General features: G+C 40.1%; 1 protein-coding gene across 3 annotated transcripts in view; it reads left to right on the top strand.

Moving 5' to 3' along the window:
• CPQ (carboxypeptidase Q) overlaps positions 1–18,970 on the top strand; it is a 166,875-nt gene that overhangs the window by 10,373 nt on the left and 137,532 nt on the right. For 2 of the 3 annotated variants that reach the window (XM_048940009.1, XM_048940008.1), the window contains exon 2: positions 10,367–10,817. In XM_048940009.1, coding sequence (XP_048795966.1) covers positions 10,391–10,817 — 427 coding nt within the window. In that variant the 5' untranslated portion in view covers positions 10,367–10,390. Of the gene's footprint in view, positions 1–1,943; positions 2,162–10,366; positions 10,818–18,970 lie in introns of those variants that run through there. The other variant, XM_048940007.1, reaches the window with a different exon arrangement.

Raw genomic sequence — 18,970 nt, 5'->3', positions numbered from 1 at the left:
TCAGCAGAGAGAGATTGAATGGCCTTGCTAATTGAAATGTATTTTGTGGTGTTATTGAGTTGGGGATGTCACTTTTGGGTTCCTCCTCTTTCAATTACTTATCCATTTTGTTTGTTTGTAGTTGTCAGTTTTTAATGGCAAGCTTACCTCAGAGTATCTGCAGGGCTGGCACTGTGGACCTAATCCAAACTTGGCTGGCTGACTGCCTCTTAAAAAAAAACAGCAATCAACAAAACCATTTATAGCAGTAGATTTCTCCTACAGTAACTGATTTTTATTTTTTTTCCTGCAGCAAAATTATTGAATAACTTTTTGCCTCTTAAGTAGCAGTGAAAAATAATTAGAAGTTAAAATCTGTAATCAGAGCCTCCTTTTGCCTAGTAACTGTACTGATCAAAGTAGGCAAATGTGTGCTGTGCTGAGTAGTTTTGGCTAGGAAATGTTAGTGGTGTTTTCCTGAGGTCCAGCTTTGCAAATCTGTTTCTCAAAATTGGCTGAAAACCAGCTCACACTCTTTGAGTAAAGTGTGTTTGTCTTGTTTATGGTCTCTTTACGATTCTTTCATTTGAGCATTTTAACCTTTTTTTTTCTTTCTAGTTTGCATTGCAGTCTGCTTTGGAATGGTGACCTCAGCTTACTTTGCCACTGAGCAGTAGCAGTTTATTTCCGATGCTGATATGTTGAAATACAATATGATGTTTGAGTGCTAATATTATGTCCTAGTGAACATGGCAAAATCATAAACAACATACTTCATAGCATGTCTCATTGAAATTAAGATCTTTTTCCCATTCTGAATAAATCAATGTATGTTATAAAGTGTATAAAGTTCATTTTTCTGTCAATTGTAGGGAGCAATACTTGGTGCTGTGGCCTTTCATATACTTGCATTTACAAATTTGCACTTGTTACTCTGGGAAGAGAAATCTTGTTGGACATATCTTACAGTTAAGGAGGCAGAGGACTAGAATATCAGCTTTTTAGCAAATCTAGCAGTGTGTTCATCATATTTGTATGTTTCACAGTCCCCTTGAATGCTGATGCTCTAAGAGTATGATGAACACAGCTTTTCTTGTGCCTACAGAGGGACTGTAAAAAGTAAAAAGATATTGGGAAGAATTAGAGCTATTTGAATAAGGAAAAATTATCAATATTAAATATTTCATCATAGCAGTGCTGAGCAATAATATATTTTCACTTAATTGGGAATTTTACATATATCTATAAAATAGGATTGGGGGTGGATGGAGTAAAGCAGCTAAAGTGGTTGAATGCTTTTCAAAATGTATTTCTTATATTCTTTTTTAAATCATTTAATAACATGTATTACTTACTGACTTAAAATGAAAAGTTTTATTCAGATGCTCACTGGTGACAGGTGACAGGACAAGGGGAAACGGCTTCATGTTGTGCCAGGGGAGGTTTAAGTTGAATATTGGGAAACACTTCTTTACAGAAAGAGTGCTGGAATAGGCTCCCCAGAGAGGTGGTTGAGTCACCATCCCTGGATGTGTTTAAAAACTGTTTGGATGTGGTGCTCAGGGACATGATTTAGCAGAGGGCTGTTAGAGGTAGGGTAGCATGGTCAGGTTGTGGTTGGACTTGATGATCTTTAAGGTCTTTTCCAGCCTGAGCAGTTCTATGATTCTGTGATTCTGTGATTTGTAGGTGTGTACTCATAGAGAAATATTACATAGAAAATCAATAGAAAAGCTAAGAATTTTACGAGTATGCTTACCAAACCAGATATGTCACTTCTTCTGAAAACTTGATCTATCACACGCTGTCACATAATTACCTAGTTTAGTGCTTCATTTTGGCAAAAATAAAGCAACCAACCCAGCCCATCAACATCTGTATTATGTAGTCAGCTTTAAAACTCTGATTTAATTGTTGTCAGGAGGCACTGAAGTGTTTGTATTTTCTGGTGGAGCAGCACGAAGCACACACGTGTTCTGTGGGACTGGCTTCTGTGGTGCTCGACTGCTGCTGGGAGCAGAGCCACGTGCCCAGCTGTGCCAGCTGTGTGGCATTTCGATGGCTTTGGGCTTCCTCGGGGATCGGGGACCAGATTGCAACAGAGACTGACAGACCTGCTCTGGCTGCTGATAAAGAAGGTCACTTTGCTCCTGTTACAGCTTCCATCCATCAACTTTAGCAGGTAATGCTGTCCAGTGATATGGATGAGTCATACCTTCTGTTCTAGGCTTTGTCCTGGTATAGGATTATTTGTCCTGGTATATGTTACATCTTTTGGCCGGATGCAATCGACTTGTCTTTAATAAAAATGCAGAAGGAAAGTATTCAGCATTAGAATTGTAGGAATAGAATAATTTAAGTGTAAATAAAGGACGTAAGATGTCTTGCTGAAGGCAAGAATCACAGAATGGCCAGGGTTGAAAGGGACCTCAAGGATCATCTGAACATGTCTGTTTGTTCAAAGGGCATTCACAATCAAGAAGGGTTTCCTAAATTAATAAGAGGCCACTATGTTTTTGTCTTGGAAGGAATGTGCATGAGTATATATATATTTTTTCCATCCTTCTGTATCTGAATTTCTTTACTGTTGCTTTCTAGCTCTCTTTCTTTATTTGAATGTTTCTGTTCTGTTACTCTTGTCTAAAAATCCCACTGAATCCTCATCTTTTGCCTCTGAAAAGATAATGTACTCTTTTTTGAGGACTGTTTGTATTTTGAATGCATGTTAAGCATCAGCTGCTGCATGACCAAGGTGTTGTTCTGTGCTGATATCTTAAAAAAATAATAAAAAAATGGTCTTGGCTGCCGCAGCTTAGAATCACAGAATCACAAGGTTGGAAACGACCTGTAAGATCATCCAGTCCAACCATCTCCTCATCACCATTGCCACCACAAGCACTAAACCACATCTCGCAGCTCCTCATCCAGGCACCTCTTGAACACTGCCAGGGACGGCGACTCCACCACCTCTCTGGTTAGGCCATTCCAGTGCCTGACCACTGTCTGAGAGAAAAAGTTCTTCCTTATGTCTAAAAGCTTCATAGGAAGTTGCAGAATGGATTCTGTAGATTCAGTGATAGGGAGCTGCATGTGGGTGATGGTGTGGTTCTTCAAGATTACTACCTTCCTCTTTAACAGCGTCTGCTGAGTAAGCTTATAGCAAGGTACCTGTTGCTATTCTGAGGCTTGGAAGTGTGGGAAGAGTTAAGTGCAGTTCCTTTTACTGCTTCCCTCCTGTGTTAAGCTGTAGTACTTCCCGCACAGGGTGTGAATAGTGTATAAGTGTTTTCTTTTGCCAGATGGGGAGCTACATTTGTGGTGTCTCTAAGTATTTTTGGGCTTCTTCTGTTTTGATCCTTTGCTCTCTTCTAAACTTCCCATTGCGACGTGAAATCAGTATCACTACCTGGCTGGACATGCTTATAAATTGTGAGGCTGTAGTTACCTTTTCAGGGATTTCATGATGTATCTTAAGTAGCAGTAAATGACAGTAGTTCTTCTAAAGCCAGTAAAGGTAGAACAGCTCAGGGTTTGATGTTTACTCTGGAGTTTTAGAGTTTGTGGTCAAATATAAGATTCAGTATTGTATTCAAAGTCTTGTATCCATGTTGTGTTACACTCTTCCTTTCCTTAGCTTTAGACCTAAAAAGGTAATTTTAAAGACTTTGTAACACAAATGATAATTTTGACTGTGTGTGTTCCCAAAGCCAGGATTTTTAAACTGATTTGGAACGAAATGTTCTCTCAGATGAGGATTCTTAACAACTCTGGAAGAGCAATCTGAGAAATGTCTGCTTTCCGACTTTACTCTTCAAGATTATAAAGTGGTTTTGTTTTCTTTTTCCCTTATCTTTCTAAGTGATGGAAGAGCTCTGTGACTTTATTTTTAGGCAGAAATCTCCTCCTCACTTTGCAAGTCCACCTACCCTTCCAGCCGTTCTACTCCACAGCTGTCACAACAAACTTTCTTTCAGATGCTGTTAACTGTATCAGACATCACTGTGCAGCATGTGAGTTTGTTACCCTGGGGCTTTTCAGTCTATTCTAATGTTATCAAAATCATGGTGTGATTTCAAAGTTTCCTACATTCCTTGGGGGAAAATCAAATGGTACGTGGTTAGGAAACCAATAGGTACTTTACAGATTTAGGAGACAGTTAGAAATTACGTGGTTAATACCCTTAATTTACTGTTTTTCCTTTCCCACGTTTCCCATAACTGGGACTCTTGTGAACTCTTTGCATCCATTTGTCTGTATTTTCAACTGGGATTTTGGGAAAACTTTGCCACACTGAAGCAGAAGCATTGCTTTCCTTCTTGTTTCTCTTATTTCCGTTCCCTCTGCCCCTCTTTCAGTTATCTGATTGCTAGAGATAGAATTCTCAGCAGATAACTTTCTTTTTTTCTATTATCTTTTCTGCTGCAATTTTCCATCTGCTACATTTAAGTAATTTGTATTATAATGATTGTAATGGTTGTAACAAAGGTTAGCTGTTTACAGATCAGGTGGGCTAAGGCTGTTATATATAATGGTGCCAGAAAAGATGAAGATCCCAATGATCTTGCCCTTTAACATCAAAGAGAATAGTTAACTGTGGACAAATGGATCAGACAATAGGTTCAAGCATCTTTAAAGTAGCTGCTTAGCTACTATTAAATGCATTTATTACGCTGTCTGCACAATGAAGGTAACATGCTGTACATTTTATTCCCTTATAGTACTCACGGGAGCTGGAAAATACTTTTTCTTGCCTTTTATTTCTCTTTTACATCTCTAACTTTTTCTCCCCTGATTTTTTTTCCAGTACTTTCAGCTTGTGTTTATGGGTCCATTTCATACTCGGAATAATGGACCTAAACCAGAGGAGATGCATCTTCAGCTCTTGTAGTCCAGACTCACCTGCTACAGAGTATCAGCTGCAGCATGTTGCCCAGGCCATCTGTGCTCAGTGAGATTATGAATATCTCCACATCCAGAGACATCACAGTCCTCTGGACAACCTGTTCCTGCTCCTGACCGTCCTTACTGTATAGAAGCATTTTTTTGTGTTTAGATGGAATTTCATGCTTTTCAATTTGTATCTCTTCTCTTGGCTCTGTGTACCACTGAAAAGAGCCTGGCTCCATCCTCCTTGCACCCTCCGTTCAGGCATTTGCAGGGTTTACCTTCATAAAGGTCCTGTCTGCCCATTTCTCTCCTCAATTTGAGCAGCAGTACAACTGTCTCTTACATCAGCCACACTTCCCAAATTTGTATAACCTTAAAGCTACAAAGGCAGCACTCTGTCCTAGCTTCCAGATCATTAATGAAAGTGTTGAAGAGAATTGGACCAAATATTGGCTCCTAAGGGACGCCATTAGTTACTGGCCATTAAGTAGACTTTGTCCCAGTAATTATAGGCCTCTGAGCTTGTCCTGTCCATTTTCAACCACTACAGTGCCTGCTCATCCAGCCCATACTTCGTCAGTTCCATAAACAGATCCTCCTCCACTGAGGGCAGTTCTTCCTTGCTCCAGACTTTCTCAATGAAATTTGTCTCAGATTTTCTATATTGTCTAAAAGGTAGGAACCTGTATAACCTCCTGGGCTGGAGCCTTAAGCCCTGCTGAAGTCTTGAGAGACAAAGTTCATCTGCCATAAACATGCAGTCTCCAATACGTGAGTGGCTATTGGTTCTGCTCAAAATGTCAGGAGGAGCAGTGGTGCTTCCCACTTTTTACTTAATGTGCCAGCATTTAGAAGTTCCATTTTGAGAAGTGAAAGGTGGGAGTTAGAGGTTTTACATGTTCTTGAAAGCTTCACTTTTTAGAATACCCTAAACATGAGGCTGTAGGACTGGCTGGAATGTGACCCTTCTGTGTCCTTTCTGTGCATGTAAGATGTACATATATGGAGAAATAAACTAGAGGAAGCTTAACTGTAATGCTCTCTCGAGCATCCTTGCCTGCTGAAAGAGCAAGGGGGATCCCAGGTTCTTACCCCTAGAAAATGCTTATTTTGTACTAAGGACCAACAGAATTAGTTGCATTAATAGGACTTGGAGAAAGCATGGTGCTTCCTGAAAGCATGTTTTCTTTCTATCTGATTTTGCTCTGAAGTTTTACTGAAGACATTCAATGAATAATTAAATGCATTGAAGATTTGTGCATATCCTATTATTATTATTTTTTAATTTGGCAGGCATAGTGATGCTTACTTGCTGAATCCAGCTAATGAAATGTGCAAGAACCAGTACTTTCTGATTCACTGGGGTGACAAACTTGATGTTGCAGACTGTGTCAACAGATGTGCTCTTTTCTCTGAATTAGCAGTAGAGTGATTCCTGTACTGCAGTCTAAGAGGGTATGGCATTACTTTACCCAGCAAGAAATTATTTCTGAATGCTTCTAGTTACTGACTGGATTATGCTGGACTATTCAAGGAAGGTGAGATGCATTATGGTTCCATCCTTGTGCCTTTGCTCAGGATTTGAAATCAGTTATGTGCTCTACCAGCGGGCAGTGACAGGTAGTGAAACATTGCTGGCTGCGTCCTCAAAAGCTGTGGAAACATCTGTTTTCAGTGTTCAGTGGGAAATTCAGGGAAGGAGCGTGGCCCTGAAATTCAGATCCTCTCCAGCAGTCATTGGAGCAAGGGTGCTGCTGGTTTTGGATGAGGCTAGAAAGAGCAAAGGAAACATTTCTTAGTTAAGGAGAATGTGATAACTGGTTTCATTTCTCCACTGAAAAAAATGCATGAATTTGGTAGCTGGGGGCTCCTTGAGGTCTTAAATAGTAATTAAAAATTCTTCCTGTGTTTTCCTTTCAACAACTTAAGTATATCAGCCATTGTCTAGTAGATTTTCAAGCCCTTAATCAAACAAAAGCCCCCCAAAATTTTAAGTTTTTTGAAGTAACTCCACAGAATTGTCTTACTCCACTTGGCAAGAATTTGTTTTCTGTCAAAAATCAGATTATCTTCCCTGCTCCCTTGTGAATGATGAGCCTGGCAAAAAACAAGGGACGAGCATGCTTGCCCTGAGAAAATAGCTGATGTGTGTAGCAGAGGATGTCTGTGAGCTTGTAATTAACTGGTCCAAAGGGAAGAAGTATGGGGAAAGTACAGAGCTTAGCAGTAAAAATACACCAATGCTCTCTGTGTACTATAACCGCAAATAAACAGTAGCTCAGACTCTAACAGGCTTTTTACAGTTCTCTGTCAGTGTCCTGAGATAACCCCAGTCTTCAGCTCCAGCTTTTGCCAGACCTTTGCCTCGTGTCTTACAGCAGGAGAGGAGATCTTTGTGGTGGATTTATTGTACGTAGACGAAGTCACAGGTGATTTCTGTTGTTCTTTTGGGAAAGCAGCACATCACTCTCAGGAATATTTTACTGCTGTGGTCTCAAGTTTAGGAGACATTTGTATAGTTAAAGAGAACAGTTTAATATTCATGTATTGCTCAAGCTACTGTTGAACTTGCTGTTTATGAAAGGCCCACAAAGGCCTATGATAGGTAAGCTGGTGGTTTGCGCTGATTAGCCTATAAGCTGGGCTTTGTGACTCCAAGGAATTTTTCTTTTTTTTTTTCCCCCCTCTGGTGATTTGTGAATTCTGGCAATGTGATTTAATCCTTTCCTTCTTTCTGTGTTTTCATTCTACAAAACCGTCTTATTGTACCAGCTGGCATTTAAGATGGTGTCTTATGAATGCGTCCCTGCTGGGTCTCCCAGCCTTCTTGGGAGCTGGTCAGCTTACAGCTCTCAGAAAGGTGCTGCCTCTTCCATTGGCAATCTGTGCTTCTGAGTGCCTGTATGCTAATACATGCAGTGTGGGGAATAAACTCAAGGAATTAGAGAACTCTGAGCAGTTGTGGGGCTGCGGTCTTGTTGAGATCGTGCAGAGACTGGAGTGCTGCAATGGCTGGATATAAACTCTTCAGGTTTTTTGGACCAGATGGACCTCCAGAGATCCCTTCCAACCTCACTGTTCTGTGATATGCATGTTCCTGACTTCCCAGAGGTTATGCTTCAAAGTTACAAGTGCTTTATTACAGTAGCATATAGAGAGAATAAGCATTTAGCTTTCACTCACACAGCTAGACTCTTTAGTGCAGTTGATAATGCTCTCCTCCTAGGATGCTGTGTCATGGTAAAGCTTCTTCGAAAGAGTATGGTGAAAAAAAGACCAAACAAACCAAGAAGTGGCAACTGTACAAACTACCAAACCTAGATCTGGATTTCTGAGATTCTTGTTTTCCTTAACGTGTTTCTTGAATGAGGGGAAGTGAAAGGAATAGTTCCTGAAGATTGCACTGAGCCAAAGATTTCTAGGTGGAAATATAAATCCACTGAAGCTAATAGAGGACAAGAGAGGAAATGAGACGAGACATGTTAGATGTGATGGCAGAATTCATTGTATGTTGAGGTGTCTTCATTGTTTCAAAGGCTTTCTTTATTTATTTTTTAGCAAACGCTGGAAAATAATCCAGAGTGAACATGGTGAGAAAATGAGTTCAGCTATTTGTGCTTCACTGTAACAAGCGTAGATGGGAATGTAATTTCTTAGTTTAGCTCATTCAGAGTGGTGGAAGGCTTCAGTACAGTTGTCATGCACTTCCAGGGGTACACAACTGGTGTAACCTCACTTCTGCTCCCTCAAGAGTTGCTCAGCTGATGGTTTGCTCTGTGGCTTTTGGTAGTAGGAGTGAATTCAGGCATGTTCTGCAATCGTTCTCTGGTGGTCAAATTAGACAAATATTCTGGTTCCTTCTGACAGTTTGATTTATAAAGTTATTGGCTTTTGTGAAACTTGCCTACTCCACAAAATGACTGAGAATTTATACTCTAAGTTAAAGGTCCTGTTCTGTGCAATACTTTAAAAAGTAACTTTTTTTTTTTTGTATATGATGCCTGTTATATGTGTGTATACTTCTGCATTCACAGCCTCCCACCTACTTTTGTATTGGCTTTCTGTATGCCTATAACATTATGAATCAAAACCACTAAGTGAGTGTACTACCATAATTCCTAAGGTCAGTGATTATAAAATGAAGGGTATAACTCGTAAGAAGTACTAAATAAATACAAGTAGGGATAACCTGGAAGTCTAATGATAAAAGCTTTTGGTTATACTTACGGTGTACAGATCTGCTTTACCTGTATTTTATCCATGTTATCCAACTTAATAGTCATTTGTTGTTTGTAGAGAAATTGTTTCCGAGTAAAACGTCTTTTCTAGAATAGAGGTTAATGTTAGGCTTTAGTTTTACTGTATTTTGGGGCAAATCTCATTTGTTTTGAAAAAATGTGTCTTTGAAAGTCCATGAGAATGGCAGGAATGATGGATCAAAATCTTTGTCATGTCACTATTTTTCAAGTCTCTTCATATCTGCAGGGATAGGGCTGACTTAAGAGCCTTATTTTTTAGTGCTCGTTTGTGGGTGTTTAGTGCTGAAGAGCAATATTTAATCAGATTTCAGCCAAATTTAATTTCAAAGGAAAATGAAGCGATTATATTACCTTATGCATATATCAATGAAGACCTTTCTATTTTTCATTTGGATACTCATGCTTTCTGTTCTGTAAAAGAGCTTTGCAACTACTCCAGCTGATTTCAGAGGCTTCTTTGTCAGTTCAGTTAATAGCACTTAGACAACCCATCTGTTTTACAGGAACGACCGGTCTTAAAAATAAGAACTTTTAAAGATCAGTGAGTTATCCTATGAAGTTAAAGAAGCTTACTGTAGTACTCAACCCAGAGTCAGCACCTCTGGCACCGCACCTCTCTGCAGTGCTGCTTTAGGAAGTCACTCCTTAACTGATGAACATGTTAATAAAACATTTGATTTCTCTGGTAATCACGTGTTTGTGCTGTGAAGAAGTTAATAATTTCTCTGTAGGCTCATTGGACTTAAATTTCTGTGATGTATTTCTAGCATGAGGGAAAGTGCTTTCCTGGTTACAAAGATAGAGATTAAGAAGCAGTTTTATTCATGAATGGTTTAAGAAATATTTTTGTCCAGATGTTTTGTGTGAAGACATTGAATTCAGCACTTCTGACAAACGCTGCTTCTCCAGAAGGGAGCTATGGAGCTCCTATTGGATGGGAGCAGCTCAGGGTTTTTATTCAGTGAAGGATGTGATTGTTTAAAGAGATGCTGCATTCCACAAGCATTTCTGAAGACCACAACAAAGGCTGTGTCCAGTGGTCTAAGTATCTTTTTCATTTGTTTTCAATAATTGTGTCCTCAAGTTGATTTTGCTTTCCTGGCAGTTCTGATCAAAGCGTTTTCGTGATAAACTGACTACTTTACATTTTGGCTTGTCTGCCAATCCAAATAACAAGAGAGACTATTGCTGATAACTCTGTAATTTTTTTGTTTTAATATTCTTCTTCTCTCTTCCAACAGGCCATCTGTAGAGAAGAGGAAAAAATGAAATACCTATTCTTAATATTTTTCATGAACTTATTGCCACAATATGCTGGCAAGTCTTTGAGCAGAGGTGGCAACTACCCAAAAACATTTGAAGACATTAGAAGTGAAATAGCTGGCTATTACGATATTGCTAAAGCTATAATTGACCTTGCTGTTTACGGAAAAGCTCAGAACAGATCTTATGAAAGATTGGCTGTTTTTGTTGATACCATAGGACCTAGACTAAGTGGTTCAAAAAATCTAGATGCAGCCATCAAGTATATGTACAGTGCCCTGCAGAAAGACGGGCTGGAGAATGTGCACCTGGAGCCTGTGAAAGTACCTCACTGGGAAAGAGGAGAAGAGTTTGCCATGATGCTGGAACCAAGGAATCACAGCATTGCTATTTTGGGACTTGGGAGCAGTGTTGCAACTCCTCCGGAAGGTAATACTTATGTTTTAATGCCAAACTGTATCATACCTCTAACAGTATTTTCTCTCAGTGGACAAACTAAAGTTTAATTCCTGCTAGCATGGTTCTGCAGGACATGGTGCTAATTTACCAGTACTTCTATGCCTGACGTGGTTGTGGTGCAGTCTGATGGTTCAGTTTGTTTGAATGGAGCTGTAAAATTCCAGTTGATTCCTGACCCTCCTTTAAATCTGTGCTTTGACTTGAAAACTCGTTTGCAAACATTCTGCTCCTCTGCTCAGGATAGTGGGCAATTTGGTCCTGTGATATGGGCTTATCTGGCCGTTCCTTTTTTACTGGGCGAGGAGACTTGGGGGGATTGAAGGGGGGGGGGGCAGAGAAAACCCTTCTAGGTGGGGTGCTGAGCTGACATGTGATTTCTGCTCTTCTTGCCATGCTCTGCCCTGCCAAGCTCAGTACTCCACTCTGGGAAAAAAAATAAATAAATAAATGTCAAAAAGAAGAGTAGAATCTTGTGCAGAGCCTGCAAAGTGCCAGCCCCTTGCTAAGCATGGCAATTGGTGTCTGTTTGTCCTTCCTTCTCCCCGCTTCCTTCTCCTCCTTTCTACTTGCTGTCTCAGGCTTGCATGGATAAGTTTTTGGCACCTGCTGCTGAAAAGTGTGCTGCTTTTGAGTACAGCAGTACACTTTGAGTACATACATGATGTGCTACTTCAGGAACAAGAATGATCTTTAGAGCTCAGCAAAAACCAGTCTTTTTCAGCTCCCAGAAATCATCTTGCTTGCTAATGAACTAGTTTGTAAGACTGTCTTTTTGTACATGTAAGTGTGGCGCTTGCTGTGTAGAACCTTCTTCTGTCTGGTATAAATAATAGTAGACTTACTCCTAGACAGCTTCAAATGCTATCAGGTTCCTTTATAAGGAAAGAAATTTAGGATGTAAAAGACAACATTCTATCATACTTCTCTTACAAATTGTACATTTTTTCTGACAGTGAGCTTTTTGATTGAAATGAAGCAAATTCTAGGCTTTTTTTGTTTAGAAAAAATGCATAGTCCTACAAAATATGACAAAATAAAATGGTGACACATAAGATATGTTTGGAATAAATCTTAATTGCTCTGAGAAACTGCTGCTGTAAGTTTTGTTGGTGGTATTTCTGCCTTACTCAAGTAAATTGCCTAGAATGCAATACAACTGAAACCATTAATAATATCTGTTTGAAGCTTAGTGCTTCGGTAGAATATTTACAGCAAAGGTTAAACCTGCAACTTACTTTATATCCACTGCACTCCTATTCCGGGCTTCCTAAAACACAAGCTAAAATTAAAGTGGTGCTTTGGTGTTAGGCAAGTGTTACTGAACCTGTAAAGAGAACTGGCAGTTTAATCTTGGTGGACATTTTCACATTCTGGGAAGTCTCCTTGCTGCTGCCTTTCCTCAGTTGTGCACTCACTTGCACTCACCTGGGTTTGCCTTTTGTTTATTTATTTTTTTAAATCAATGCTCACAGTGGCTAACTGGATCCTTCTTTCTTTGTCTTTAAGCATCTTATTGTACTGATGATTGAAGATTGTTTTCAGTGCTGGTTTCTACTGTCAGATGCTAGAAATGCAGCATCATCTTTCTTCCTTGCCTTTTTTCTTTCCTTCAAGATTGGCCGTGTTTCTGAAGAGGTGTACATATTGGTGTGAGAAAGCTGGATGGTAATCAGCTCTCTTCTGAAGAGCAGACAGCTTCTTACACGTGGTGGAATCCTCCTGAGGAAATTACTTTGTTTTCACTTAAAACCTACCCTATTGTTTGTGGCAAAACCTATCCTATTGTTCGTGGCTCTTTAGATTTCTTCTACCCTCATCTCGCTGTGTGGGAGCTGTGGCAGGTTGCCATGCCCACAGCTCACCAGCCCCCTGTAAGCCCTTGGCTCCTGCTATGAGGGCTGAGTGGCCGCAAACTGAACTGACAAGGAAGCCAAGGGAAGCCCCCAGTCTCTGGGAGCTGGGAGGTGTGCTGCTCAGTAGGCCCTAAAGCGCACCTCATCTTGAACATGGCATGAAAATCATATGTTTAAGCTTTTTAAAGCCACTGCTTCATTGCTTCTGAGGAATTTATTCCCAGATTCTTCTGCTTTAACCAGCGATTGTCACTCTACCCTTTTCTTGAGAAACAGGGATAGAAGGCTGACATACAGTGCATTTAAAATATTTGAACCATTTCCCTCAGTCAGGGAATATCTGATTTCTCTTGTTTTAGCCAAGAAGCTGTGGGAACGTGAGTCATCTTGTAATCAAAATAATGCAACTTGATACAAGATGTTTAATGCTGATTCTGCTGGCATAGCATTGCTGTTGCTGCACAGTGAGGTCGTGCAAATCAGCCATGCTTGGTTGTGCCAGGAGACTGAGCATTAGCTGTTAGATGGCTGCTTTTTGGTCTCATCATTACTGAGTCAGTGTGACGGCAAGAGGGGGTGACCCCACCTGTTCAAAGGTAGGCACAAGAGGCTGTTTCTTTTGCATTCTCTCTGCCATTTTCTGTATTCCTCTGTTCCTTTATGTGCCACCAGTCATGAGAGCTGATGAGCTAAGAAAGTAGGAAGCACTGGCAGAAGATTTAAAAGCTGATTCTCTTCATGTGTGTTGAGTGTTTCATACTGGACTCTCCGCATTCCATGTGTGCCCATGAAGTTCTTCCTGGAGCTCTGCTTCCAGAGCTAACTGTCTGAAGGGCTCTTTATTGAGATGGCAGTACTGTAACAGTGGTTAGAAACCTGGCTTCGGATGTTGGAAAGAGAGGGTTCGTTTTCCCTTCTGTGTATGGAAATTCAAACCTGTCTTTCCTAAGAGTGACCAAATAGGCAGAACACGTGCTAAGTTTGCTCACTTTCCATTTCAGCGTATGCTGCAAATGCGTGGAAAAAAATCCACAACACTTGGAGAAAGAATCAGGAAGCCCTCAGTAGTAGTAGTATTTTTGCCTTGGACATTGAGCCAGTGTTGACTCCTGGTTAAAAGGGGTGTTTCACTTCCTGCTGGTGTTCTACCTAACTCATGCCTTTGGGACTGAAAACCATATGGGACATGGACAGAACTTTGTCCATGTCTTGGATTTGCCTGGATTTACCCACTTTGGCCCAGATATGAGTTTGGCTCAGAGCTGCTTGTCTCACTGGAGGCTGAGACAGTTCTGATGTGCAGGATGCTTCTTAGGACCTTGCGATCTCATGGATAAAGTCCATGTTTCTGTATCTTCTTTTTCAGGACTAGGCAATGTGCCAAGATGTCAAATTCCGAGATTCAGTCTGATTTGCACAACAAAAAGGGCACGGTGGGAAAGATTATAATTTTTATCTAAGAGAAAAAAAAAGCTCTGTTCACTTTTAATGTATCCCAGGATTTGAAGGTGTTGGGTCAAAGAGAAAGTTTTTTTCTTCCTTTGGTCTTGTTACAGTGAGGAAGGAACTTTCATGCTTGTAGTGTTGGGGAGAAGAGAAACATGAAATGCAGAGTGACCTGGATTTCTAGAAGTCAGCAGAGACTGAAAATGGTTACCACCTCAAAGAAATGTATTCCCAAGTTACAAACAGAATTAAATGTTAGAAAGTGCTCAGTTTAGGGGGCTGAGAAACCAGAGGTTTACTGTACTTAGTCAATGTCCTTGTCTTGTTTCCAGTGTTTCAGCACTGGCAAAACATACAGATATATATAGAGAGGTTGTGTTGTTTTCTGGTAGTGCTGATTATATCCCCCAAAATCTGAGCACAACAAATATAATTGTTGCTTTGAGTATCCTATAATTGAGGAAAAATAGTAGTTTAGCAGATGTTTGACCATAAAGTATCAAAGAAATCTTTTTTTTTTCTTCAAGTTTTTCAAAATGCACTTTGTTTTTCCTGATAGTTGTCTGACCCTGACATTTCATTTTAAAGAACTACCGACAAGGAGAATGAACTCCAGAATGCATCCTGTCCTAAATGCCTCTCCTAGAAAGGAACATCCTCTGGTTTCTCTGTACTGTTTGTAGCAGTGAGACTGAAATTAGGTGAATGTAAAAATGATACATTGGCAGACTTTTTTCCTAGTTTGTTTGTTAGAGTTGTGGGATTTTTGACTATCAACAACATTTGGTCCAGTCTTGCTCTTACAGAAGGTAGTGGGAGTTTTGCCACTTATATAATAAGAATTTAATTCCAGACTGTTACTTATAAAATAGGAATGATAATGTGTCATGAAGCTGTTGAAAGAGTGGATCATTGCTGTAGGCTCAGTCTTTTTAAGCCAGGGATGCTGCTGAAAGTAGTGATCTGGCCTCGGTTTTGTCTGATGTATCTTCCCCCAGTGCTGACCTTCTTGTTTCAGTTCTCAGCAGTGAAATGAATTAGGAAATTCAACTGGATTAACAGAAGGCCAGCAAAAAAGGCAATTCTGATATGTAACAGAGGAATTACCCCTGAGTTGCCAGAATCTTAGGTGACCACTGATCTCCAAGGAGGAGGAAGGGACTCGGGTACCTGTCATGATCAAGGGTTCACTGATGTGGATGGAGAAAATCTGAAGCATGAGAGAAAAGTGCAAGACAAAGCACTGCTTCCACCTTCAGTGGATCCCCGTTTTTCAGTGCATATGGTGCAGTTGATTCATATTTTAAGATCATGAGACTAAGTCTTGAATGCCTGGATTGCTTTTTTTATTACTTAGAACAACACTGTGATAATAAAATAATAAAAACTGCTGTTTTTCTTGGAATGTGGAAACTCCTATTCCTTAAGGACTTTCGGTGCTGTGGTGTTCAGCAGTCTGGCATCTGGAACAGAAGTTAGGCTGGTGGCATTTTGAGGATATAGAGAGTGGGAGTAGCACTGTGGTTTGGGGTGAGCATGCTGTCTGGGAAGGACGTGGGTTCCAGTCTCTGTGTTAATGGATATGCATGTGAACTGTACAAACTAGTAGCAGCAGAAAAATTAATCTTCAGATTAATTCACCTCTTTATGGTGTCACTGAACTTAAGGTGCTTTCCTGGCAGCTGGGAAGGCCAGGCTGAGGCTCCTGCCTCACACTAGTGGTGCGTAGTTTTCTGAATGTATGGGAAATGTGTGTATGGTGCTGCCACTCCCAGGGAACAGCCTGCAATGATTGGCATCTATTTCTCTTATAAGGGAAGGGTTTCTCTCAGTGCTTCTTCCTGACTTGGACATGGACATGGTCAGCAGCTGGTTTTTCTGGGTCCTGCATGACTCTATGCAGGCTGTACAGCAAGCCCACATCCTTTTCAGGGCTGTCCTGAGAGCATCAGCTGCTGCAGTGCTGCTGTAACAGAACTTTGTGCATCTGCTGCCCCGCTCCACTGTTTCCCATGCTGGGTGTCAAATACGGCCTTCTTGCTGCAGGGTTTACTGCTGCACAGTAAGCTATATGTTACTGAAACCAAGCTGCTGTGGTAAGATCCAGTACTTGCTGGAAATTGTAAGTCATATTTGTTGAAAATGTAACTATTATATACTGTTTATTTTTCTCTCTGTCTTCTTAAAGGACTGAGTAATATATTTAGTCTCTGTGCTGTGCAACAGAACTGAAAAGCCTCATCCTTTTGGATAACTCTCCTATGTAATTTTAGTTTTGTGAAGTAGTTCTATTTTCTGTTCCACAGAGTAGGTGAGATCACATTTTCCAAAAGTATATTCACATTTTACAAAAGAATACTTCCTGATAATAGCCCTCCTCTTCATTTCACAGTTTGCCTTAAAATATTTGCTCTTTTCTTCATATTACAGTTGTTTTCAACACATTGATGTGCATTGATGGAGCAAAGATGTTGCTTGGTGTTAAGACTATTTTAAGTTTTCAGTTGGTGCTAATAGCTTTTGAGGGAGGAAAAAATGTGATGATGTGAATCTTTCATTTGCTTTAGTCAGACACCAAACCTTAGTTTGATGAGTGGACCCAGAATTTGGGTTTGTTTTTCTGAAAATCTTGTTGAATTCTATGGAACCTTTGGGGCAAGCTGAACTACTTCCTGGAGAAAGCTCAAAAGCAACATGCTTATAAAAATATGTAAAAATGTGATGGATGCTAGCTCTTATTCATGACTTGCAATTATGGAATTGCATATACTAGTTAATTCTTCATTGAAAGCTGTTCCCTTGGGAAGCATTTGGCACAGGCCCCCTTGCTAAGTGATAACTTTGTGTAATCCTTTGCTTTTCTCAGAATCCAAGAAAGTCTTCTCCTGGACATTTAATATGATGATGTTAAGTACACCATACATGGAGTGCCACTGCAGAATAGTTTTACTTTTGTTTACTTCAGAAAATGCACCAAAGCAGAGGTTTTAGCTTTGCTCCTTCTGTGCTCTGGCAGATGCACACAAAAGAGTCAGTTCTTTCTTTTAGTAAAGCACAAAGCAGAACAGTCAGGAGCAGGGTCCTGTTGTGGTTGGTGTGGCATAAACAGGAAGAAAAAAGTCCTCAGACCTTAAGATAAAGGTCAAACATTGAAGAGGTAAGACATAGTTGAGGGAAAAAATGTTTTCTGGGCTGATTTTAGAGGTTGCTAAGCCTTGATAGTATGTCTTGGCAAGTCCCTTACCCAATTTATTTTTCAACACTAAATTTTCCTTTTCACTCTCCTACTAAAAAAATTTCTTCTATCCCAAAGATTTCCCCTCCAACTCCAAAAGAATAACTCGATCAGCCAGTCACAACACCTTGAGATTTCCAGTAGCTAAAATCAGCCTGGATTTCAACACCTTGAGATACCTTCAATACCTTGATGATCAGATTTCTGTTTCCTTCACCAGCTTTGTGAGTGGGATGAGGTGCAAATGGGGAAATCTGAGGGAAAGTAGCAGTGGACAAGAAATAAAGGCATCAGCAGTGTGGTGTCACTGCTGTGTGGAGTAGGGCCACTGTCTTCAGGGAGGATTCACACGCTGTTCTCGTGATGTGCTGCTGCTCCTGTTCTTTCTTTGTTGTTTTCCTACCATGAAGAAGCATCCTGATTTCCTGATCCTGGTATCCTGATGGTTCTGGTGACAGTGAAGGCAGCCCTTTGTCCCTCCTTCTGCCATGGCTTCAGGGGCTGGGACGTGTTTCAGATGTGTTCTTCCCCAGGTTAAACCTCTCGACCATTATCAGAGTAACTGGAATTGTTTTGTGTTTTTATGTAAAGCAGTACTTGTTTACTTATTTTCAATGCATAACACACAGGGACGTTTAGTGGAGATTTGATTGGTGTCTTATCCAAATTTGTTGTGTCTAGACCTGGAAATAATGTATTTTAATTGTTTTAAGCAAAAATTGCCCTGTCCATCAGGGTATTTACGTGGCAGTGGCAGTGCTAGTAATATAAATTAGCAACATCACGGTTCCACTGTGTGATGTGTAAAAGAATTTGGAATTCTTATTCACATGCAGTGTGAATTAATGAAGTATGGAAGTAAGTATGGATCACTGGTTCACTTGCTGTTAATAAAAAATATGTTGAATGATGACTACATTTGTATTTGTAACTAGATTCCCGAAGGACTGTTAGTGTTCACCTGGATGACAAAAAGGAGACTGCAGGGGAAAAAACCCCAAAACCAGCAATATAGGCCTTAATTGAGTAATCAGCAATTTACTATTCAGTAAGATTAAACAGTATGCAAATGATAATTCTTTCTGACTTCTCTAAATTCTTTTTTTAATTTGGCATCTGATAGTAACTAACTGGATCAAATTTGTATGCATTGAAGAATCGTAGGATGGTAATAAAAACTGAGACTGGATTCCCGAATCTCAGATATTCATGATGCTCAACGCATTAAAATCTTGCCGTGTCTTGCCCTGGTGTGGCCAAGAATGTCAACAATATTCTGTATGAAGTTTCACTGAGTTGTTCCAATAGGAATTCATCAATTCCTAAAACGTGATTATAGGGTGGCTTTTACCTTTTTTCTTGCTCTTCTTTGAAATCTGTTACTAATATAGACAAATGCATAATTCCAGGTACTGAAGTTTCTTAACTGTTTGGTGCATTTAATCTTGAAGAGAGTAAGTTGCCTCTTGGGGGAATTCCCTTTTGAACTAATCTAATTCTAGCATCTTTGCTGGCAGGTAAGCAGGTGCTGGGAGATGGCTGTCCTGATAGAACTGCTCATGCCAAGAAATCAGGCTTCTGATGTATGG

The sequence above is a fragment of the Lagopus muta genome, chromosome 3, assembly GCF_023343835.1.
Source record: "Lagopus muta isolate bLagMut1 chromosome 3, bLagMut1 primary, whole genome shotgun sequence".
Taxonomy (NCBI): domain Eukaryota; kingdom Metazoa; phylum Chordata; class Aves; order Galliformes; family Phasianidae; genus Lagopus; species Lagopus muta.
This window is presented reverse-complemented; position numbering and strand designations above follow the sequence as displayed.